The sequence below is a fragment of the Rhinocladiella mackenziei genome (genome assembly GCF_000835555.1).
Source record: "Rhinocladiella mackenziei CBS 650.93 unplaced genomic scaffold supercont1.1, whole genome shotgun sequence".
NCBI lineage: Eukaryota > Fungi > Ascomycota > Eurotiomycetes > Chaetothyriales > Herpotrichiellaceae > Rhinocladiella > Rhinocladiella mackenziei.
This window is the reverse complement of record NW_013550604.1, coordinates 4752153-4776005: the sequence shown is the minus strand read 5'-3', so window position 1 is coordinate 4776005 and position 23853 is coordinate 4752153. Positions and strand designations below refer to the sequence as shown.

Below are 23853 nucleotides of genomic sequence, written 5' to 3'. Positions count from 1 at the left end.
AAGAACAGCGCCGGCTAAATTTCCCCACAACTTTTTTGTCTTGCAACCGAACATAAATCCCAAAAACATCAACTAGGGGGTGCTAGCCATTCACACTTGAGCCAAGGACCCCTTTGGTACTCGTCACGTCTCCGCTGCCTACAGCGCCCTCGGGTCTCCTCTCACACGCTTGCCTGCAGGCAACAGCAAGGGCCTTGAAGGCGCTCTCTGCTCTATGGTGGTTGTTGTGTCCATATACACAGTTGACATGCAATGTCACACTTGCGGCTTGAGCAAAACTCTCTAACCCATGCGTGAGCATTTCCGTGCTGAGGTCACCGATTTTTTCCCTGGTGAATCCGAAGTCGATCACACTGTATGGCCGATTGGACAAATCAATGACGGCCCACGACAAAGCTTCATCAAGTGGCGCGTCGCCCCGACCAAAACGAACGAGAGAGGCCCGTTTGCCTAGTGCAGCGTTGAATGCGGACCCGAGTGCGAGAAAGACATCTTCAGTAGTATGGTGGTCGTCGATGATGAGATCTCCGGAAGCTCGAATAGCTAGAGACCAGCCTGCATGCTTTGCAAGTGCATGGAGCATATGGTCTAGAAATCCAATGCCGGTAGAAATGGCAATCTGCTGGGTGGGGGTTATTTGTGTTGCATGGTGAGATGTGGGTAATGGCACTAGAACATCTGGGTGCGTCTGTTGCTGGGCTGGAGGAATAGATGAAGAGAAATGTTGCGAGGGTTCATATGCAAGGAGCGAGCCTCCGTCCAGTGATAGGGAGACCTGAATCTTGGTTTCATTTGTGATTCGGGAAAGGGTATGCGTCCGCCGCAACGTTGAAACCGGCATGGTTCGCTCAATGGATCCCATGATGCTCTTGAATAGGGTCACGAAGAGCGCCTTTTGGTCTTATAGAGGAGTCAGATGGAAATTATGAATTCGTGCAAAATACTTGCGGGCGGTGGAGATAAATTTGGCAGAGCAGGTCGGCCGAGCTCCGAGCTCCACTGTCGTTCAACTTCAACATCAGTTCGCAGTCTTCCTGTGACTTACTCCCCTAATTCACGCCTTGTCAGGTTCTCATGTGAGAGCCAAATTTTCGCAATGGTCATAAACCCCACGTATCTAGCACAGCGGACGCGGTCCTGTATGAAAATCCCCGAGAACGCAAGGTTCCTTCGAGGAGACTGACCAATCCACAGCCATCAATTGGTCGGATGCGCGCCGTCGAGTTTTGAAGTCCTACCGAGAATGGCTCAGAGCCGTACGCGAATATCTTCCTAAGCTTGACGCGAGATAAGACATGCTGAGAAAATGGAACTAGAGCCCTGAGATCCAATCGATGTATTCCCTGAACATGCCCGTCTCCAAGATCCGAACAAAAGTCAGACAAGAGTTCGAGAAGCACAGATATGTCAACAACCTACAAGCAGTGGATGTCCTGCTCACGCAGAGCCATGCAGAATTTCAAGTGGGTGGACACCAAGATATGGCTGCTCACAAGCGTACAAATACTGACAAATGGGCGACTTATTAGGAGACATTGAACTTCTGGAAGCAGAACGCACATGTTATGAAATATTTCAGGATCGAGGAGGATGAAAATGCCAGATTACCGAAGAATTTCATGTCTGGATTTCTCGAGGTACATTTGCAAAAACCGGCACGGCCCCGATTGATATTGGTACAACGGCTAACCCATCCTTTTTTTGTCGTTTCTAGGGAAGAAACTGAGCAGTTCCTTTTCGCTTAAATCACAACCCTGTACATAGCTAGAATAAAACACCCAGCGCCATCGCAATGCATCCAGTATTCAAAGAGAGGGGGGAAGAATTTCAACAAATGGTCATGATTTGTGGGCGTCAAATTCGTCTCGTGCCTCGGTGAACTCCTCCGATATGATATCGCAAGCTTCCATTAGGTCCATCAGGCCTTTTCTGAGTGCCTCTGCTGCTGTCGTCTTGGTGTCTTCTGTTCTCTGTCAGACCTTTGCGTGAACCGAGGGAAAATCTGATCGAAAAATTTCCAACTGAACTCGAGACTTACCCCATGTCTGGATCCTGATGTTCATTTTCGTCTCAGACGGATGTGGAATGGTATAGCCACAGAATTCAACATCGGGACTGGAAGACCATAAGTCTTGAACTGAAAGGTAATGGAAGGGTCGGAATTACTTTTTGTTGACGAAGTACCGGAGAGCATTTCCCAGGGTGTGGTCTTCTTTCTCAATCTGAAACGATGCGGCATGTGAGGAGGCCCCAGGAAGCTGTGAAAAGAAGAAGCGTGAGCGCCATGATGTTCAAATTGGAGACCTTGATAGAGGATTGCAGATTTCATCAGGTTTCACAACTTACAACCACTAATTTCTTTGCTCCGCCTAACAACAGCTCTTCGCCGTGGTCGTAGTCTCTGTCCTCCACTTCCTCGATTTCTTCCATTTGCTCCATTGGCGTGTCGTTTGCGGCTTCGGGCATGATTGAGTCTTATCCTCAGCACATATAGAGAAAAGAAAAAAAGAGACTTGAATTTTTCATGAGCCTTGAGCCTCCATATCTCAGACTTATCCCAAAGAGGACTAGTGCAGCCGAGACACATGAAGTCTGTACGTCTCTTCAAGATGTTCATAGATTGCAATGCCAGGCCCCATGTAAGGCTGTGTCGTTTTAGATTTTACCATGATGCAGACTCCCATCCCACATCATATCCGCCTCGGCCTGATTTCAACCGCATAGTATTGAGAAAAGTACATTTTGCGTTTATCGACAGTATGCGTAACCGTACTCGCGCGATCATAACCTCATAAAACGCATTTTCGCACAATGCTTCTGCGCCGTGACCTTTGATAACTTGCAGCTGATACTACTCAAAATTATATTGTCAGCTTCTATATCCACCTGTCATGTACGAAAGGGAATCCTTCGTGGACAAGTTAGCGCTAGCCCGTTTTATCAAAGTCATGTTCGGTTTTGGCTATCCCTCTTAATGCTCTTGGTATATCTTCCGGATATTGGCAAGGCGCCGAATCCTATACATTATACCCACCGCGAATACAAGTGTCTGGACCTAACTCAGTATTGCGCTAACTACTCAGTCCCGTTTCGATGATGTAAATCATGTCTAACACGACCAGAACTATCAACCTTTCATCAATGCTTCCCACGCCAGTGATGATCCTCCATGTTGCATTTGGCAGCGGTGTCCAGCATGTCTAATCTCACCAATGGCAATGTGGCCTCGACCTTGTCGGCTTCATTTGTCGAGTCGCGATGCTTCTGGACTTATGCTACTTTCTCTGGACGTGTGAGCTCCATGTTGTATCTCTGCACAACCATCTGCGGGGAACTCTCCCATCGACTCAATACAAATGGTGGAGTTATCGAGGTTTAGCAGAACCATGCATCCTTGACCAGCTGATGACGAAGCTGCACAAAAAGCTCGACCTTTCAGAGAATGAACCTCGTCAAGCCCTGTAATATTTTCCATGCGATATCTGGTATAAGTACCGAGGGGTAAGCTATGAAGGCCGATCGAGGATGTGCTCGGGTGTCTACACATGTCGACAGGTCAATGTATCGATACCTACACCCGGTTCGTGGAGAACGTTCTCAGCCACCCTCTCTCGAAATGGGGTTTTTAGAACAAGCGATCAAAGATATTGTCAGAGAGCAAGCTCGAGGGGAGACAATGCTTGATACTCGAGCTGATTCTTGTAAGGTGTACGCCTCACAACACACCAAGACACCAAGACTGCCGTGGGAAGCACTGATAGACCATATATTTGTCTGTGCTGTGACAGCTGCCAGTGTCAATCGTGCAAGAGGACTCCGGACCCACGATGAAAGCATAATTGGTGAATGCTACGTATGGGAAGCCGCCAGGCCTCATCTACTGCCCCAACGTTTTTGAACCCGGCAGAAATCGTGATTTGCGGAACTAAAGAGCGACTCATCGACGGAGCTTTGCGCTTCAACAACCCCGTCTGGGGATTATTTGCAGAAGCAAAAGGATATGTTCCCCACCAGATCAATCGACAGCCTCATCAGCACTGGAACGGCCCGGGGCCACCCTCTCTCGGCTGCGATTCTGGGAATCAAAAATCTTCGAAAATATCATAGTTGTTCTGAACCATGTCGCAGGGAGTTGTGGGAGAAGTCATGAGCGGATGCTTCAGCTGTTTGAGGACCAACCTGATGTCTATTTCTGTTTCAATGTGGATGCTCGTGTCTCGAAAGGATTGACCTACGAGAATGGAAGAAGCTCACGGAAGTTCAAAGTGTCACAATCAAAGTGTCACAATCGATTATCTAAATGGCTATGAGATCCAGAAGCAGGTGGAGACCGCTGTTAGCTCGCTTCTCTTGCCCCTGAATTCCAAGCGTGAGTCTTCATCTTCTCCCTCGTATTTGTCTCCAGAGAGTGGCGCATTTCAGTGGATCAGTTACATTCGTGCATTCCTTCAGCACTGACACATCAGACATTGCGCCGACAACCATTCCTGCAGCCTTGTCCAAAGCCTAGAATCTTTCAATTCCAGATATGCCGTCTTCTAGGGTCGTTCCTGTTGTTACAAACACGCAGCATCAAAAATTCACGGGAAGGATTGGTACGGCTGCTTAGGATCGCCGACACTACCTCTAGTTGGATCTCCATGGCAGGGAAAAAGTAACTTGGCTAGATATGCCTGGAATAAATCCAGAAAGACTCGGCAAGCTCACCAAATTCTATTATTTTGGAGTACATCTGTCAGGACTATCATGTCCATAACAACGCTATTTCGTTGACACCACCAGTCTTACATCAACTACTTGAGGATCGCTTGGATCTTTCCTAGCAGTGACGACGAAGCCGGGTACGCTCAGCTTGCTCAAAATCTGCCTACGCTCCCTTCTCCTTGAAGATGTCGAATTTCTCAAACTTGGACTTCAACCACATGAGGGGATAGCCCAGCTACATGAGAGGGATGATCGTCTTGGTGGCTATACTGGTTCGTACTGGCCTTGGTATGCGCATCGCTCGGGACAATCTATTCGGGCCTCTCGCAATTGAAAACCGCCATGCCGACATGGTGAAGCTCCTGGCACCTTGGTTATGATGTCAAATGGATTACATTGAGTGCTCTGAGGCCCGCTTTAGCCAGCACCTCGTTGTGCGGTTATATAGGGTATCTATGGCACCCCTCGCTTCGCCACCAGTTTTCTAAGTTTTCAGGGGCTGAGACACAGTCTTACCTTGAGCACGGTGAATCCCAGTCTGGACTAATCGATAGAGACCCTTGCCGATGGTAGAGACTCCGTTGTCGTGGGGCTGTCGAGGTGGTAAATACGGTGTTGACATCGTAAAAGGGGACATACGCATTGAGAATTGCGTAAACTTTCCAGCCAATCAATTTGCGGAACTACGACACCGAGCTACTAGCACGAAGCAAAGAAAATTGACGTCGTCGGTACGCCCCTGAATGCTGGTGCGAATTCAGAGACAGGACTGAAATGGGAAACGCTCTGCTCACTCTTGCATCAGAGTTCTACAGCGAGGAATTTGTCAAAGCATTGCTTGATAGAGGTGCGTCAGTCGATACAACCAATTCAGACGGCTGGACACTAGCTGTAGCTGCTGGCAAGAGGCGGTGTCCTGTCTTTGTCTGGCAACTTCTTCGGCAGCAGAAGGCATCTGTGACCAATTCGATCTGGTCTCCCTCCAAGGCTTTGATTTAGGCGACACTCTGTGGTTTTGTGGAGTGTGTAGAGCTGTTGCTTCGGGCACAGCCTCAGTCCAAATGCCTAGGATGTAGATGAGGGTACATGTTTCCATATTGCTGCCGACGAAGGAAATGATGAGATTGTAAGATGTCTGATCAACCACGGAGCTGACATCCAGGCGAGAAACGGGCATGATCAAATCCCACTTCTGCTTTCAACGTCGTCCCGTTGGTGCAGCTGTATGGACTTGTTGAAGGCTGGAACCAACAACACTATCAGAGGTGTGTACGGAATCTCTGCACTGAATTCGGCAGCCAACTATCCAGCAAATTTGGCGAGGATTGTGGCATGGACGGGGTAGCATGTCCCAGAGAGTGGCCAAAGTCGAGCGGCAATTCTGCGGGCTTACGTGCGAAACCTGTTGCTCGATTGCTATGAACGAACGAAATTCTTCGTCGTCTTGTGTTCTTAGGTGAGTATGTCCGCGCCTGTACACTTGTGCATTTTGCATCTCGCATAGAGAATGTGTTATATTTGATGTGCGAGGGGTACTCCAAAGATCTGGATTATAGATACCAGATATTCGGAGTATGCACCGCATGTAGCTGGGACATTTGTGAAGGGTGCTTCTGCAGATATGAAAGAAGGTGGGAGGATGACGACAGACTTTTCGAAGGACATGAAATGATTCTCATCACAAAATCAGGCTAGAATGAATTGGAGCCTCCCACACTCAAAAGTCCCTGACGAGGTAAAAGAAAAGGAACGTTACGAAGTACTGGTTGGCAGAAATGCGGACGTTCGAAGTTGATTGAGATGAGAGGAATCATTCATTGCCAAGAGAAAGATATCGGTCTCATGATGTGGCAATCGTTCTTAGATGAATTGATTGGAATGCGTTCCATTGGGCTGAACTAATAGGGAGCCCGAAGTATATACTCTTTCGATCAAATAATTGTGCAGGAAAACCCGTGGTGCTGGTCCATCGCGCACATGGACAAGTAGACAACTCGGGGTTGCGCATATCGATTTCATCTCCAGAATGGATTCTCACCACACGATAGTTGAGGTATATCTTTGCTCTGATATCCCAATAGCGCAGAGATTTTGAGGAGCTGGCGTCAAGCGGCTATTTTTTCTCAGAGTAGGACAAACACTCCGTTCTGTGCATAGTCATCTTTATCATATGGAAGGCAGATCATTCGACGGTTTTAGCAAGGCCTCTGGAGACGGGGTTCTAGTGTCCTGAATCTTCGTGCTACGCGAAGAACGGGGCGAGTGCCGCGACACAAAGGCACCGAGAGAGCAAGGACCAATGTCCCAACAGACGATGACCCGGCAATAGCGCAAAAAATCGCTAATCAGTCGGTCAATTCAGTAGCACATCATGCCACGAGTTAGTACGGAGTATCGAATCGAACAAGAGAAGAATGTCGAGAACGAGCTAGCCGGAAGGTGTACAAGGCGACTTGGGTGGATCAGGTATGAGATGAGATGTGCGAGCAAGCTGGTGCGGCTGGCAATGGAAAAGTTTGGTGCCCGGGTGGCCCAAGCGAGACAGGGATAAAAGGAGAACAACCAGGACATTTGCTGTAAGTTTTCGAGAGAGCTTGGACTAAGAGATGCAATTCCCGGCTCGGGCGTTTCAAGGCGGCTCATCATTCGCCCATCTCATCGCCATAATTGGGCGCCTCGTGGTGCTCGGCTGGAGCAAGCAAAATAACTGGGGACCGAAGGGGGCACCCAAGCTATCTGAAACTAGCGAGATGTGAGACGCACGAAGGTTGAAAAAAGAGTTAGGAAGAGAGATCAGAGTCCCGCTGAATGGTGGGCAGGGACAAACAATAGAGAAGTCAGGCTGATGGAGAACAAACATGTGTCATGCATGGAATAGGTTTTTTAAATTCTGTGCGCCATAGGGATCTTAGCTGGTTTGCCTCAAAACGAGTCGTCGTAACAGGATCGACCACTAAGAGCTGATGAGGCTTGTTTCAGAAGAATCCTGAATCAATGATCCCTCTGTCCGTTCTTTTTTATGGAACATCCTGTCCTGGCCCAAGTGAGTGCTTTTTCGAAGAATCGACATGGGGGACCTAGACAGTCGTGGCTGACAGGCCATCAAGGATCAATCAGTAATGCATCTCGAAGATGGGACCCTGAGTAATCTTCGCTTCGAATTCTGAGAATTTTTTGCAATCGCTCCAGCCTTGCTCAGGCCAATGAGACGTGGTTCTGTGCCGGATTTTGGCGCGCTGCGACTCTTCCACCTGCAGGTCTTTGCAGCAAAAACCATCCAATATTCAGGATGGTCTCAGTCCAACTGCAACGTGACAGGGCACATCGCAAAAGGCTGGTGTTGGACTACTGCCGCGTGAATCCGAACATCCGGGTCCTTCCCTTGGTGCTACCCAGCTTTTCGTGACATGTCTCGTATTTTTCTGGCTTGCACCAATCTCCTTTGATCGAGGGACTCGGGAGAGGAGACGACGTGACACGAAGCCGGAAGAGAAGGCTGCGGGGGCAGATAGTAATGATCGGCATCAGCATCAGTGCGACGACAGTTGAGAACAATGTATGGGTCACCCACCGAGTTAATTACCTGCTACGGTCGAGTGCGTTGGTGTCTTCGTCGGAAGAGGGGCCAAACAGGAGTCATTGACGCAGACATTTTCGCAATATGAAACACGGATTGCCGCACCGTGTGAAGAGGATGCCTGGAGCTGGATGCGAGGGGTCGATTATCATTCTGGGTGACTTGTTTGAGTTGGTGGTGGTCGCAATGGTGATCTCGTCGAGCAACTGAGTTGTCGTCTAATTGTGGAATCCAAGAGGCTCCCGTTGGTCAGGGTTCTGTTTGCATAGGCAAACTAATGAAGTTCGAAACAAAGACAAACATTGAAGAGTCACACAGCGAGGAAACTATGTACCAGAATAACCTGTCGCGTAACGGGAGTTGATTAGGCTTTGAGGCCCAAGCGCTGACTGCAACACGACGTCCAGACACCTGGGGCCCTGGACTCCCCTGGGGGGTGTTAGTTAAGGAGGCTCGCCCAGCTCTCTCTTGCCCTCCGGCGTCACTGCTGGTTTGGCTTCTGCCGAAAGCCTGAGACTAAGTTAGTGGTTTGAAGCAGCTCGTTACTCCGTTAGTCTGTCTCATGGGGGCGCTGAGCTGGCTGGCTTTCATCGACATTGCCACGCCTTCGCCTCTAGCCTTTTCCCTCCGCCATCCCTCCCTCATCAACCACCCATTTCCACCACGCTTCAATCCAACTCCAAAAGGGCACGTTTTCACGACGACCTTAGCCGCTCGTTGCCTTCCCATCCCAATTCCCCTCTCGTCCTATTCCATCCCATTCCGCCCTCCCACAAAACATCTAGCCTACCGAATTTTTTGTCGCCATCACCGTCACTCGCTTTTTGAGCAAGGTTGGGTCGACTTTGCGATCGAATCGCCACCCCCTCTCTCGCGCCTTCCTTCGCGAGCCCATTCGTTTGGTTGTCTGCTTTTCCATCACCTCGACTCAATATCATTCGGCTGAAAGCTCCAGGGGCCAGGAGCTCAGTGTTGGGAGAAAGAGTTGGATAACTACCCGGACAAATTTGCCCGTGCGACCCGAGTCTTCGTCTTCGTTCTCTGCCTCGAGTTTTCAATCGGCCAGCCTCGCCATGTCGACCGCTGTAGCCTCTGCGACAGTCGCTCCCCTACCAGCTCTTGACCGGAATCCAAGTCCAAGAAGCTATCCGCCATTGGCCCCTTCTACCAATGTGCCTTCAAAAGAGAGGAATTCCGACTCGGCTGCGAGTCCAGATGCCAGCGCTGCCCTGAATCCTAATGAGAGAACACCTTCAGAGGGGAAAAGGTCCCCAAGATCGTGAGTCTGCCTCGTGCTCTCCATTCGCCAACGTTGGCTGATCGTTTCTCACCAGAAACAGGAGTACCGGAAATCCCAAGATTGTCGTCAAGAAAGAGCCTCCTAGCTCTCCCTCCCTGCAAGCAGCCAGTGCACGTCACCGACCTAAGAAGTTGGACTTGAACACAAATACAAACTCCATCTCCACCGCCGTCAATTCTCGTCCATCAGCAACCCCATTAACCGCAAGGGACGGCCTCGTCATGCACGATGTTGGTTTGGCCTGTTTATCGCCTGGTTTCCAAACACAGGATCCTGCCATGCGAGAACAATTGGAGCGAAGTATCTCCGTCCGAGACCAACAGCGTTCAATAATTCAGGCAAGACTCCTGAAATCTGCGCGTGGTGACGCTCCAGATTCGGGAAAGAATAGTGAGACGACCACGACCACCAAAACTCCCGGAGGAAATTCCAAGAAGCGGCCCCCACCCGGCCTATCGATTGTGCCTCCACCGGCGGAACGATTTGCAAATGAACGAGTCATTCAATCAGCTCCCTTGAATCAGACCTTCACTGGAAGACATGAAGCTCATCCTCCCTCTCGACAAGTGAATAATCAATCCTCGAATCTGTCACAGACCTCTCACATCCATCACGTACCGGCCATCCAAACCAACAACCGTCTTCCTCCGATAGCTGATGTGTTTGGAGCCAATGAACTTAACCCTGGCCCTGCTCGACCACCTTTCTTGCACACAAACTCAACTTCTCAAAACCACGGACCTCCTCTTCCATCACCTGGTTTCCCTCCTCAAACTGCTCATCCAATGTCTCACTCGGGCCCCCCTGCTGATCGGAACCGAGAATACAGATCTGCTGAAGAGGCTGTCCACGAAATGGTTGGTGGTCGAGAAGATCTTTTGCCTAAGATCGTTCATTATGGAGGTCATCAGCCACCCACACCACCTTCGCCACACCCTGGACATAAAGATAGATTGACCCCTCATAAGTATCAACCCAGCACTCACTCTACGAGCAAGCGGAGAAGTCGCAACGAATATGAGGAGGGAAGCAGCCCGCCTTTGGGTAGTGGACGTGAACGAATCCGTTACAGTGGACCTTTTGGTGAGGGAAGAGACAGCCCGGCTACTCCAAGAGCAAAGAAGGAGGAGTTTTTGAGTTTATGCGCAAGAGCATGGGACCTATTCCACTCCTGAGTTTCAAAGCTCTGATTTTGCGCCTCTTATCTCTTGTCTATATTTTGACGCCCCCCCCTTTATTTTTTCTTTTTTTCTCACCCCCAGATTGGGCGACGGCGCTGTGTGGCGTAACGAGACTTGATGGTATTATACCGGTGCCGGCCGATTCCTGAATTTATTTCCTTTGCTGATGACCTTTTTGGGGGGGAGAAGATCGCATACTTTTTGAGCGAGGAATTGATGCTGAACTCGTGTTGATGAATGTCCAAAGGGGACACTATGTAATGACAAAACGGGACTGGCTGGACTGGGACTATTATTTATTACCACTGTGACTAGTGACGAATGGATTGATGGAATGAGACGGGACAGGGAAAAGACGCGGTGTGACTTGGGTGACGGGCGATGGGTGTCTGGAGGTGGAACAGGGCACCCCCCTCTCTTCTGTCCGCTCGATGACTATGTATCGATTCTTTCTCGATAGTCAGTTCAAGGGACTTAAGTAGAGTAGGAGAAAAAGAAAAATGCGTTGGGTCACTAGAGTTGAGGGAATTTGCACCATTTGGACTGGGACAGTAAACTCAGCCTTATCCAATGTCCTATCCCCCCAGTTTCGATATTCTCCAATTTGGAGAAGTTCCTCCCCACCTTGGCCTGCGAGGCTGACTGTCCTTTCTCCAACAAATATACCTATCACCGTCGCTCAAGTCATTTGATCAGCCATTCTTGACTTACAGTAAATTCTCTCGTTTCATTAGCGCTCCCCAGTGAAGAAATCATTCTATCTCCGCTTGCCCCACGTCCTTGACATGAGGTCCGTCGTCGAGCGGTACGTCTCTTACATCCATTGGGCCAGAAATATTACATGGAAACAGAGCGAGACGTGGACTGGTTTCGAGATCATTATATCAAGGCCGGCTGGAGTGAATCTGCTTGGAAGGGGCCAAAAGCAAAGCGAAGCAAGAAGAGTGTAAGGAGAAGGCCAAGATAGGTTTATTTGGAGGATCTATTCGAGCCCACGGGTCTTGGGCTCCTTCCCAGGTCCTGACACAAGTCAACAGGCTAAAACCATTTGTCAGTGGACGAGCTGGATTTGGATCATTGGGATTCATCGCGACTGAGAGGAGAACCCTTGTCTCCAACAGACTCAACCCCGTCACATCCACAACTTACAAGTATACCTACGACCAGAAACTCATCAACAGACCTATCATCCCATCCACTATGCGTGCTCAAGTCCTCACGGCCTTCAACGAGCCGTACACGTTGCGAACGGACTTTCCTAGCCCGCCAGCACCGCAGGGCTATGAACTTCTCATCCGCGTCCTCGCAGCCTCGTACTGCCATACAGACGCGGTCTTCGCCTCGGGTGCCATGATGCAAACTCTCCCGCGCGTCGGGTCACATGAATTCGCCGGCGTTGTGGAAGCCATGGGTCCAGAAGCCGAGCTAGTTGCAAAATCGAAGGGGTTAACTAGTGGTCAGCTCGTCGGTGTGCCTGGCCGTGCGTTCAGGTGCTGCGGTGAATGCGCCGAATGTACTGAAAATGGAGGTGATGAGGAAGGGTATGGAGTCTGGTGTCCCCGTGCAGGGAACCTGGGATTGAGTCGCGATGGCGGGTTCCAGGAGTTCTGCATCGTGGATGTCCGCCAGGTGGCGCGTGCGCCGGAGGGGGAATCCGGATCCATGAAGATGAAGGCCGTGGATATTGCGCCGCTCATGTGCGCGGGTGTTACGGTTTGGAATGCCCTTGAAACCGCGGGCGTGGATATGTCTGCTTCGTCGAGGGAAATTGGCAAGGGTAAGTCTATCGCAATAATGGGCGCGGGAGGCGGCTTAGGCCATCTGGGTGTACAGTTCGCGGCCAAGTTAGGGTGGAAAGTTGTGGCAATTGACACGACGCCTGCGATGGGGATGCTGAGAGATGTGGTTGCATCTTTAGGAGATGATGGACGCAACGTCACTGTCGTAGACGCCCTGCAGGACACTGTCGAGGCTGTGAAGAAGCGCATCTTCGGCGAAGCAGTACCAGGTCGTGAGGGCGAAAAGGGATGCGACTCTTCCATTATCCTGCCCGAGTCGCAAGCAGCTTTCGATTTCGGCATGGCCGTAATCAAGAACCACGGTACCTGCGTTACCGTGAGCTTCCCCAAGGACGGGTGGCGATTCAAGCCCGGTGATCTGGTGTTTCGACATATCAAACTTCTAGGGGTCTTGACCGGGCGTAATCACCAACTGCAGGCGATGGTGGACTTCGCGGCAAAGAACGGTGTTAGGGCAAAGATTAGGACATATCCACTGGAAAACCTGAACGAATTGGTTCAAGATTACCACCGTGGCGTGGGTGGGAAGTTGGTCGTAGATATGGAGATGAGGCCATGACTTGTTGAGAGCTTGAAACAAACGTTCTCGGGCAGAATCCATCTCGCTCTAGGTTTCATCTTTCTCGTCTCACTCTAGGCATCAACTTGGCTTCTTTGCCCTTTTCTCTCTTCCTTCGTCTCTTCTCCGCCTTGTCACGCGCCCGTGTACCCATAGCCTGCAGCCTCACCTCGTTCGCCAATTTCCTGACTTCGGCGTCTTTCAAGTAATAGGGGCGTGACTTTTTCCCCGTCCGTAGCGATTCCTTCTCTTGCTCCTTGTGTTTCTTTCGTATTTCATTCTCACGTTGTCGAGCCTCTGCATTTCGAATCTTAGATTCCATCGACATAACTTGCCGTTTCAAATTAGCGACCACGTCCGGATCTTGGGCCTTTTGGATCTGCGATTTGAGGTCTAGAATCTCTGCAGCTTGATATGTGGTTAAGAAAGAGTAGTTCTTATTCGCCTTCTCTGAGGCATTCCTGTCTCGATTCGCTGACATGACCGTCGGATCGAATCGAGGATCTCGAGCTTTCACAGCCGGTGACGGTTCGAAGATGATGCGTTTACGCGAGACTGGCTTTCGAGCTGACTCAACTGTGGGAGCATGCTTCGACGTTCGTTTCGGAGTGTCAATTCGAGCCTCCTTGGGCCATCGCCCGATATCCGAATGTTCTTCCTCATCTTCCTTCCCGTTGTTTGGTTTCGATTCTTCAATCACGTCTGCTAATTTTCGCTTTCGTCGCTTCAGATTGAACGTTTCTTGCGCCTTTGCCAATGCGCCGAAGCTAATGTCATTAAACGACAGTCCTTCTTCCGGGTCTGAGTGGCTTTGATTGGACTCGCTGCTCTGCGATTGCTCATCGTCGCGGGTTTCTTGATCTGAAGATTCTAGATCAGCGTCATCCTCATCGTATTCATGCCTTAGTCGGACGGGCCGTTCCATGAAACGTGTTGAAGCCATCCTCTGTGCGCCTCGAAGGTCATGTAGGGTATATGAAACAACTTTTTCGAAAAAGAGGTAAGTCAAATTGAACCTCCACACTCTAAACCGGTTTCAGTAAGAAGTGGCTGCGAAATCTTAAAGCAAGCTTTTGTTTTTCATTTCTTCGTATTGGAGTACTTGGAAGATTCTTGCTTTGTCGTGGAAGAAAATTTTGTTACCGTACTTCCTTTGGGAGAGCCTGCAGTGTCTGCGCATCATAAGCTGGAGGGGTTCGTTCTCAGACATTGCTCTGTTTTAGGTCTTCGTCTTTGCTGCAGTTTGCCGCCACAAGTCTACCTCGCCTTCACCCTTTTTGTCTTCAATTTCACCACTAACACCTCTCCCAGTGGCAATCCCAGCACTATGTCCTCCCGATAGCTCTCTTCAGACCTCGAGCACTGTTCTCCTCCTCCATCCAGCCGACTATGGCTCGAGCTAAGCAAGCGGCACGTATACCACGCGGAGGACCAGCTGAGGCTGGAGGTCCTGGCGGGAATGAACCTCCACAAAACAATCAAGGAATGACAATCGCTGGCCACTGCATATCTGATCAACCCTCACAACCTCAGCAAGGTGATTACTATGAATATCTGGACCGAAACAGAATTAACATATACAAAGCAGTGGACTCGTGGAGATCATACAAAAATGATTCCGTGAATCTCCAGATGACGACCGGCATACAAGCCTGCTCTCCGGCGACTGTGCTCACGATTGGCAAAGGTCAACCTCAGCAAGGGTATCAGCCTCAAGTTCAAGGCCTGAATGCGAACGTGCGTCAATTCCAAACCTCACATTCACAATTTGCGGCCAATCAATTTCCAAGGTCAGTTCATAATTTCGCTCGATATTCCACATATCGAGTTGACAAGTCATACAGAGTTTCAGATGGCCCACGGAAGAGGCGGATTGTTCAACAGGCACCAAATTCGTCGCAAATGGCCCCTCACCCACCCGGGCCGCGATACAATCTTCGGCAGAGACGACCAGACCAAATCGCGCCGTACTCTGCCCCGGCCTCACCAGATGCCGCTCTTCCATCCACGGAGGCTCCGCGTGTGCCGACGGGCTCTGTGCAAATCCCGAATCTGCCAATTCACCATGCTAGGGGTCGACGTTTTCGTTCAGCAACTCCTCGTGAAGTCGCCTCACCGCCTCCACCAGAGGCAAGCCCCGACTACAAGAGAAAGGCGGAACTCCCAACAGCTTGCAGAGAAAGCCCACAGAAGCTTTTAGTAATCCTCGATCTGAACGGTACTCTTCTTGTCAGACCAAATGGTCGCACGGATCCTAAAATGTTCAAAATCCGACCTGGTGTTAGACAACTCCTCGACTACTTGTTTGAAAACCACGTGGTGATGGTGTATTCATCCACCAGACCAGAAAATGCCACTGGCATGGTCAACAACCTTATCCACCCTACACAACGGGCCAAGATGGCTGCTGTATGGGGCCGAGATAAGTTGGATCTGTCCCAGGAGCAGTATTACAACAAAGTTCAGGTCTACAAAAATTTGCTTAAGATTTGGCGCGACAAATCCATCCAATCTAAGGCTGAACCCGGTCGAAAGTGGGATCAGAGCAACACTGTGCTTGTGGACGATTGCCGGTTGAAAGCCCTCGCACAGCCACATAATCTGTTGCAGGTTCCAGAGTTCGAGAACAATGCACCTCGACAGGGGGGACAGGCTCTACGAGAATGGCAGCTGCAACAAATGGAGATTGTTAAGTCTCTGGAGCAGAAATTAGAAGAACTCAAATGGCAAGTCGATGTATCTCGGCTTATTCGAGAGTGGCAGACAGGGAAACGACAAGCGCCCGGTGTTGTTGATGAGACGGTCGATCAAAAGACGCAAAAGAGCCTTCAACAACAACAACAAGAACCCAGCCCTGCTCCAAGTGGCGGTCAGCCAAGTGAACCTCAGAATTTTTCAACTTCCAGGAGTCCTCCACGCTTTGAGACCGACCCCCCTGAATACGAGCAAACAGATGGGACCATCGACGAACAGTCTAACACTTCGCTCCTGGACAAACTCCAAATCAGTCTTAGGAAAACCACGACCAAGGACATCCGCCGTAGTGAGTCGCCTATTGATGAGAGCGTATGGAGTGAGATTGTTACTGGAGGAAAGGCAGAAAACCAGAAACAAGAGGGCAAAGGGAAGACTTCGCAGGGCGATAACCTGCCTACTCCGGAGAGTATGGGTGCTTGACCTGCTTTCGGGGGGCTCATGATTCTTGGGAGTGTTCTTTCGACTTCCCATGCCGGACCAACGGATCAGATATGGGATTCTATTTGGCTTGAACAAGAACGGTGCTGTATGATTCTACGACCCTTGCTCTGCAGGAACGGACTTCAACCACTTGTCGTTGTGATGGACTTGAGCTCGTGCATGTATTGTTAGATACCCTACGAATGCACGACGTTATCCGGATGAATGATGCTAGAGCAAGAATAAAAGCGTGTGGTGGACGTCGATAAAGAGACGCTCAAATGATCACGGGGCACGCGTGCCAGGCTAGGGAAGCGGGATTGATCTTCAACGTTCATCACTAGATACAGCAACTGGTTTTCGTATCTTCCCAAAACTGCCCCACATCTCAACCAGTCTTTAAGCGTTTGACACCGAGAGGCAGCTCATTCCACCTCGCTTCCGCATCAGCTTTCCTTTGTTGTGCTTCCTTAGCCATCCCATTAATCTCCAGAGAATCTGCCTCCAAGCCAGCGGCGACATGAGCCCACAAGGGTTCGCCCCATCTTCTCACTTGGTGACTTGCTGCCTTGGCGCATTTTAACGCTTGCTCATCAACCGTCCCTTTGAAAAGCTTCTCCTGCATATATACGAGCGCGAGTGCGGTCGTTTGGGCGCTGCCGATGGCCTTACCAGCCTCCATGGCGCTTTTCAGAAACTGTTTGATCGTCAGCGTCGTGGTAGAGAGTACCGATATTAACAGCGAGTAGTGTGCTTGGATATATTTGTTCCCGGAATTCTGAGTGGCAGAGCCCAAACTGCTGATGAGGGAGGACAGTTGTTTGTGCTGAGGGTGACGAGGATTCTGGATGATAAAGGCCGAATTCATACTTGCAAGAATGCGGAAGTTATGGATAACATTTGAGTCAGCGTAGTAAGAATTGGGTATGTGATGTAATGCCTTCGACCCGTTTGAAAGTGGTGACTGTTGCGCTCCAAGAACGAGAGCGGGAGATTGGTATATTTCTAGAGCAGCCGTGAGGTTTCCGGTTCCCTGCAGTATGACGCCTTTCAGATATAGCAGACCGTATTTCATGTTGATCGGGAAAGCGTCACCAATATCTTCTGAAATCGCATGGACGGCTTCCAAAGTTTGCTGTGCCTGTTGCCAGAGACCTTTAGAACACTGCATAAATATGAGGAGGAACAGAAACTGGGCTTCGAGCAGTCTCTGAAAGATGTATGCTCTTTGTAATTGTCGAAAGCCCGAAGCCAGTGTCGGTTTCCTCCAAGACCGGACGAGCGAGAGCCCACTGTCCACGAACTTTTCAGCCTTGCCCCCATCAGCACCATTTTTGTATGCGGAACTATCGGCACTGAAAAGAAATCCCAAAGCCTCTGCTTCTTCTTTTCCCAGCCACGAGAATGGAAGAAAGTATCTGCCATTTCTCTCGACGACATGTCCATTGCCCTGAAGCTGAATGCCGGCAATTGCCCGCTTCGAGACGGGAATGTAAATTAAGCCGTCATCCCGCCAATTGGAATCTGAAATTGACTGATACAAGACCTCATGCATGATTTTGCGCTTCTTTTCGGTCTGTACAATGTTGGACTCTAGGACGCTGCATGACAGATCAATAAACTCCATCAGTATCGTTATTTGGGGGTTGCTCTCAACGTCTGGATTTAATTGTAATGCTCTTGCCTTTGCCAATGCCGTTTGGGCCGACGTGATTGCTTCATGACTGAGACTGGAAAGATGCAGTATAGCTTCAAGCAGAGCAGCAAAAGCGAGAAGGGCACTATCTGAATTCTGGCGGGCCAGATTGCTAATTTTTTGCATCTGGACCGTGGCGCTGTGAACCTCGCCGGGAGAAGACGATGCTAATGAGAACATGGCGTGTTGAAAACGGAAGATGTACAGCCATACAGTATGACGGTAGGCTTCGATGTCGTCGATCATCCTCTGGATATCCCTGAGCGCGGCCTTAGGTTTGGACTCGTAGAGGATTTTAGACAGTAGAAGCTGCATCTCGTACTTCAGATCGACAAATTTGTGTCGTTCACAGAGCTCAATCGACTTGGTTAGAGTTGTTTCCGCTTCATCGTAATTTTCAGTCTCTTCGTAAAGGGTTTGAGCATAGCGCAGGGATACCTGGGCCTCCCTCAGCGGTGGAAGTTTGAAATTGGACAGGACCGATTCGAGACAAGCAAGTGCCGTCGCGACTAGGTTGTAATACTCGTCGGTCAAAGTGGCATTTTTTCGCGCAGCATCAAGGTAGTCGTCCGCGAGAACGGACAGGAAGGAGGGATAGTCTGGCTCCGGCTCGTCATGGTGCTGGGGAGAGTTGTCGTGGCCAGGACTCTTGGTAGACGTTGGCTTGGGCTTTGTGTTAATTCCGATGGCCTGCAGTACACGAGGTCGGCTTTGTTGTGGATCCTTTGGTGGTGTCTCAGCCGCCGTGGTTGGTACTGGCGGTTCTTGATTTTTCCGGGAATGATCTGAAGCCATCATGTGGCTCTGGGCGTTCAAAACCGCATTTGACCAAGTTTGATGTCGACGATGGCTTTGTGGACGCTGTTGTGGGGTATGCTGTCCAAATGATTGGGATGAGGTTTGAATCTGGGGTTGAGGCTGAGGGTGGTAGTTGGGTCTGGGCTGGGACTGGTGGTATTGGTGAGATTGCTGTGAAGGAGAAGAATGTAGGGGATGAGAAGGTATGACAACATGTACGCGAGGCTGAGGAGGCTGGGGAGCGGGAGCAGGAGCAGGAGGCAGCTGCCGAGTAGCAGGACTAGAAGGTTGGTAGATGGAATTAGCCGGGTATTGTTGGAAGGGAGGCTGATAGGACTGCTGTTGGTCGTAGTAGTACTGAGGGTAATTTTGCGGGATGGACTGAGGATAGGGTTGGGGAGGGTAGGACTGATATGGAGATGGCGACTGTGGAAGCGAGTAGGTTGGTGGATGAGACTGGGGATTGAGATGAGTCTGAGGCTGAACATGCTCTCGAACGGGGTGAGGAGGGATATTCTGCTGATGCTGGTGATGATGCTGAGGTTGATGTTGACGTTGACGTTGATGCGGTGGCTGTGGTGGTGCCTGGGGGAAGTTGTTGTAGAAATAGTCGAGGTTGGAATTGAAGGGTTGGTTTGGATCCATGATGAATGAGAGATGGAAACGTCGCCGCTCTCACACACAGACAGGCGCTTCTCCCTCAGATGCGCCGCATAAGCATCTCTTCCCATCAATCACTACTCTTCAATTTCGAATTCAATCAATTCTTTGCTTACTCGGATGTTTGTCAACAGTCAAAGGCTCGTGTTTGATGCGAGTTGACCGTGCCGACAGCGAGAATCCGCTCTCCACGCTAGACCGATATCCGCGCCATCATTCTTCTCAGTCGACCTCGCAAATAATCTCTCGACTCCTCTCCCTGACAATCGTGGCCAATACGGAACATGAGAGCCCTCCAATACTGGATGGCATATGAGAACAGCTGGATACTTAAAGAAAGGTAGAGCGGCTACAAGGCTCAACGTCGAAGCGGGACGGATGACAAGAGACCGAGGCCGCCAGTCGATTGGGGCCATTTTCTTGTTTGTATATTGGAAGCATCAGCATCAGTCATCCTGGATCTGTTTCAATACCAGCTTAAGTAACGACTGCCAACCTCTTTGCGGACTTCACCAACTACCTCTCTCCTTTCAACTCCATGGATATAGATGTTTTTGTTCTTCTACGATAGAGCCAAAATGTTTCCAGATGCCATAACTTCTTTCCTTCAGAACCATTCCGTCTTTGCCACAGTCGTTGGCATTACCCTCCTAGCTACCATAGCAGTATCTCCTGCCAGAATCATAGGCATGGCTAAAACAAGATACTGGCATTCGACCCAATCCCTAATATTAAAGACCAGAGATGGTCGAACCACTTCACTTGCTGAACTGTGCAAGTCTTTCATTCCACCCTGCCGCCTCAATCCTTTACTATTCAATGGTCACCTTCAGACGATCTGGAGTGTTTTGACCCGCGAATCCGTTCCCATATACTACAAGCGCCAAATGTTCGAAAACGATGACCCAACCTATACTGGCCAATTCGCTGTCGATTTCGTTACATCTCCTCACCAAGAGTCTGACCCGAATCTACCACCTCGGACTACTTATTTCACCGAACAAGAATGGAAGAATATCGGCTCTCCTGATAATCGACCGATGCTTGTGATGCTTCACGGGCTGAGTGGAGGCTCTCATGAACTCTATCTTCGTCACGTCCTGGCACCTCTAGTGGAGGATGGGGGTTGGGATGCCTGTGTCATTATATCCAGAGGGTGTTCTAAGACCAAGGTTACCACCAGCGTTCTCTATAATGCACGCGCAACTTGGGATATAAGACATACCGTTAAGTGGTTGAAGAAGACGTTTCCGAATCGTCCCCTTTTTGGAATTGGCTTCTCACTTGGTGCTAATATCATGACCAACGTAAGAAAAGTCATCTCTCTTTGCCAGAAGTTGCAATTTTGCTCACTTCCCGCAGTATCTTGGCGAGGAAGGCAGTAATTGCGCCTTCAAAGCAGCCGTGGTTCTGTCCAACCCATGGGATCTCCAGGCTAGCAGTCTAGCATTGCAGAGAACTTGGTTTAACCGAACTGCCTATTCCAAAACCATGGGCCAAAATATGAAGATGTTGTTCGAGACGTACGTCGCTCTTACATGTCGTTTTTGGCTCCTTGATAACAGAATTTTAGACACTTTGAACAAATCTCAATGAACCCCAAGATCGACGTTGACCTCGTTCGGAAGGGCAAGTATCTCCACGAATTCGACCGGTGCGTTTCCCACTCCCCTTTCATGATCGAGTACCGCTAAGAATATAGATACGTGCAAGGGCCGACATGGGGATACCCGACGGAAGGAGCGTACTATCGTGATGCATCCTCGGTGGACTCTTTGCTTGCAATTAGGGTTCCATTCCTGGCAATCCATGCAGAAGATGATCCAGTGAGAGGAATAAACATCCTTTGGGCAGACGTTCGCGAGCTGACAGCACAGGTGACTGCAAGCGAAGCCTTGCCGCGAGAAGAAGTGCAACAAACACCATTCGGCGTTCTCTGTACCACGACCACCGGCGGACATCTAAGTTGGTTTGAGCTCGGTGGCACGAGATGGTTTGCCAAAGTCGTACGTTCCGCTGCCTCTCGTCCTTGTTTTGTCGCCGCTAACCACTTGGTCTTTTCAGACCACGGCATTCTTCCAGAAAATGGCGCATGAGATTGACTTGGATGCTGTGCCCAAGACCGATGTCAATGGCGTCCAACACGAAGGAGAGATCTCTCGCCAGCAACGAGAACCATTGACACCCATATTTGAGCCGATGAGGAGGAAGTTGCATTTGCCGGTGCCTGAGCCGGGTCATCGACGCCGTAGACGATTAGAGTAGAATAGACGTGTAGACGCTTTCTTTTCGCCATTGCCATTTCGTCCATTCACGCAAACGACACTCGCTTCGTGGTCTTCGTCTTCATCTTGGACTTCTTGCTTTCCGCGTCTCCGTTCCTCAACTCAATACCATCTCCCATCTCTTCTTCATCATTGCTATCCTTCTTTTTCCCCTTCTTCAAATCTCTCTTCACTTTCTCCAGTGCCTCCCTCTTGCTTTCCTTCTTCCTCTCTCCTTCCCTTCTTCTCGCCTCGCGGATCTCCTCCATCTGCCTTGCCTTGATCATTTTACTCTCAATCTGACCCTCTTTCTCGGCATTGACCATGGCCAGGATCGTCATCATACTCTCTTGGTCGTCGACGAAGATCTTGCCCTTTTTCTTGCCACGAGGCGCCTTCTGCACGCCAACCGGGGTGATCATGTTCAGTGCTGGTAAGTTGAGTTCTTTGTCCGTGTAGACCTTTTGTCGCCGTTTTGAGAGCTTGGAATTCGTTGAAGTCAGAAGATGTGTGCCCGGTTTGGTCTTGACTTGTTTGGCTGGGGGTCGATTAGCGGTTTTGGCTTTCAAGGTCGACGGGCCTGCCGTGGCAGATTTACGGGCTTTGGGATTGTGGTTTTTCTTTGGATTTTGGGTTGAGCTGGGCGCCATTTTGTGTAGGAGAGCCCTGCCTGTTCCTCTGAAGTGCAAGTGTACACAGTGATGCTGACTGGAGTCGAGGTCTGTCTCTAATTCATCTTCGGGAGTGGAGATTTCCCACCGCGGGAGGAATTTTGCCCTGCGAATCTGAACGTCATGAACCCTTGGCGGGACTGCGGAGTTTCAAGTCGGACCCCAATGAATCAGCAGCACACGACCACTCACTCTTTTGTCTTAACACAGGTGCTGACTTCACCTGGGCGAGGACAAGATCACCCGGACCTTCAGGCCTTTCCAATTTCTACCTTGACCAATGATACAAGTTTTCCTGGTTTAAAATGCCACTGGACTCCCAACAGGAGACCACCGAGCCAACGACCCAATCACTTCCGAAAAGGCTGGGGAGAAGGGAACCTACTAATCGACCGTTCAAATCCCTCCCAGACAGAACATTAAGTGTCGCGGGTTGGGGCTTTCTCGATGGATCGTCTAGGATGGTCCTATTCAGCGTTCCTATACATTGGTTCTTGATGAAGACCAATAGATTCTACCGCAAGCGCCTCACGCCGCAGTTTCGAGTGTACATACAAATGAGTCTCTTGATTGTCGCGGGCTGTGTCTACGCGGAAGACGCCGTCAGAAAATACAACGATGCTCATCGGAGATTGTACAAGTCACTCGAGGTGCAGGAGGCGGCGCTGGCTAAGATGCGCGAGATCCGCGAGGAGGCGGAGCAACAGAGGGAAGGCCGGTGAAGAATGAAGAAATATGCACTTGGAGATTGGAATGGGAAGTTGATGGCACAAGTACGATGAACCCTCCTCGCCTAGGAGAGATCTATATCCCGTTCCATGGCATCCACATCTAATGTGCTTTCAACCAGATGGTACTAGCCGAAGAGCCGGGACCAGGTAAACTCGAATGACAACGTGATTTACGACCTCCGGGTTTCAGAAACTTCAATGGCACCGGCGGCCACAAAAGCAAACATCCTTCATACCTACTTTCGCTACCAGCTTGCTTCTGGGCGACCAGCAGAGCTTAAACAATGCGCGATATATTCATCTGTATCAAACACTGGTCTGTTTTAGTGGAAAAAGCGCTCAAAAAGAAAGCTGGCTTACGCAACACATCTTGTCTTGTACCACATCAGAAACATTATCTTATTACAATAGTCATAAGTATCCCGCAGTCTTTGCCTAGCCCACCGCAAAATGACAGATGCGACAGAGTCCAGAACAAAGACTTAGTCTGGTAAGAGCCGACATATGTAAACGATAAAACACCAATCGTGTCCCTCCCAGTCTCAGAAGAAAAAGTCCCATCATGCATGCTCGAATGTTGATTTGCTTCAATCCTCGGTCCGGTAGGGGCGTTAATCAATTTCTTTTTTTTTTTTTCTCGCCTCAACGCCTTCGCTCGAAACCTAGTTGAGATAGCATGCGGCAATAAACTCCAAAAAAGGCAGCCATGTTCATCGTTCCTCTTGGTCCAACGAAC

General features: G+C 49.9%; 11 protein-coding genes across 11 annotated transcripts; 6 read left to right on the top strand and 5 right to left on the bottom strand.

Moving 5' to 3' along the window:
- Window positions 1–82: 82 nt before the first annotated feature.
- Z518_01693 (uncharacterized protein) lies at window positions 83–841 on the bottom strand (the record flags this gene model as incomplete). Its single annotated transcript, XM_013422291.1, has 1 exon — window positions 83–841. One exon carries the CDS (start codon window positions 839–841, stop codon window positions 83–85), a length of 759 nt encoding a protein of 252 aa, XP_013277745.1.
- A 508-nt stretch (window positions 842–1349) lies between these two features.
- On the top strand, window positions 1350–1529 carry Z518_01692 (uncharacterized protein; the record flags this gene model as incomplete). Its single annotated transcript, XM_013422290.1, has 1 exon — window positions 1350–1529. One exon carries the CDS (start codon window positions 1350–1352, stop codon window positions 1527–1529), a length of 180 nt encoding a protein of 59 aa, XP_013277744.1.
- A 309-nt stretch (window positions 1530–1838) lies between these two features.
- Window positions 1839–2466, bottom strand: Z518_01691 (uncharacterized protein; the record flags this gene model as incomplete). The annotated part of the gene is made up of 4 exons (XM_013422289.1): window positions 1839–1963; window positions 2039–2115; window positions 2167–2258; window positions 2347–2466. The coding sequence occupies 4 exons, from the start codon at window positions 2464–2466 to the stop codon at window positions 1839–1841; spliced, it is 414 nt and encodes a 137-aa protein (XP_013277743.1).
- Window positions 2467–9354: 6888 nt separating this feature from the next.
- Window positions 9355–10756, top strand: Z518_01690 (uncharacterized protein; the record flags this gene model as incomplete). Its single annotated transcript, XM_013422288.1, has 2 exons — window positions 9355–9560; window positions 9616–10756. The coding sequence occupies 2 exons, from the start codon at window positions 9355–9357 to the stop codon at window positions 10754–10756; spliced, it is 1347 nt and encodes a 448-aa protein (XP_013277742.1).
- A 1206-nt stretch (window positions 10757–11962) lies between these two features.
- Z518_01689 (uncharacterized protein) lies at window positions 11963–13120 on the top strand (the record flags this gene model as incomplete). The annotated part of the gene is made up of 1 exon (XM_013422287.1): window positions 11963–13120. The coding sequence occupies one exon, from the start codon at window positions 11963–11965 to the stop codon at window positions 13118–13120; it is 1158 nt and encodes a 385-aa protein (XP_013277741.1).
- Window positions 13121–13175: 55 nt separating this feature from the next.
- On the bottom strand, window positions 13176–14063 carry Z518_01688 (uncharacterized protein; the record flags this gene model as incomplete). The annotated part of the gene is made up of 1 exon (XM_013422286.1): window positions 13176–14063. The coding sequence occupies one exon, from the start codon at window positions 14061–14063 to the stop codon at window positions 13176–13178; it is 888 nt and encodes a 295-aa protein (XP_013277740.1).
- A 446-nt stretch (window positions 14064–14509) lies between these two features.
- Z518_01687 (uncharacterized protein) lies at window positions 14510–16297 on the top strand (the record flags this gene model as incomplete). Its single annotated transcript, XM_013422285.1, has 1 exon — window positions 14510–16297. One exon carries the CDS (start codon window positions 14510–14512, stop codon window positions 16295–16297), a length of 1788 nt encoding a protein of 595 aa, XP_013277739.1.
- A 388-nt stretch (window positions 16298–16685) lies between these two features.
- On the bottom strand, window positions 16686–19436 carry Z518_01686 (uncharacterized protein; the record flags this gene model as incomplete). Its single annotated transcript, XM_013422284.1, has 1 exon — window positions 16686–19436. The coding sequence occupies one exon, from the start codon at window positions 19434–19436 to the stop codon at window positions 16686–16688; it is 2751 nt and encodes a 916-aa protein (XP_013277738.1).
- Window positions 19437–20029: 593 nt separating this feature from the next.
- On the top strand, window positions 20030–21716 carry Z518_01685 (uncharacterized protein; the record flags this gene model as incomplete). The annotated part of the gene is made up of 6 exons (XM_013422283.1): window positions 20030–20758; window positions 20814–20974; window positions 21025–21105; window positions 21154–21277; window positions 21329–21457; window positions 21516–21716. 6 exons carry the CDS (start codon window positions 20030–20032, stop codon window positions 21714–21716), a joined length of 1425 nt encoding a protein of 474 aa, XP_013277737.1.
- Window positions 21717–21762: 46 nt separating this feature from the next.
- Z518_01684 (uncharacterized protein) lies at window positions 21763–22365 on the bottom strand (the record flags this gene model as incomplete). The annotated part of the gene is made up of 1 exon (XM_013422282.1): window positions 21763–22365. The coding sequence occupies one exon, from the start codon at window positions 22363–22365 to the stop codon at window positions 21763–21765; it is 603 nt and encodes a 200-aa protein (XP_013277736.1).
- A 326-nt stretch (window positions 22366–22691) lies between these two features.
- Z518_01683 (uncharacterized protein) lies at window positions 22692–23108 on the top strand (the record flags this gene model as incomplete). The annotated part of the gene is made up of 1 exon (XM_013422281.1): window positions 22692–23108. One exon carries the CDS (start codon window positions 22692–22694, stop codon window positions 23106–23108), a length of 417 nt encoding a protein of 138 aa, XP_013277735.1.
- Window positions 23109–23853: the final 745 nt, after the last annotated feature.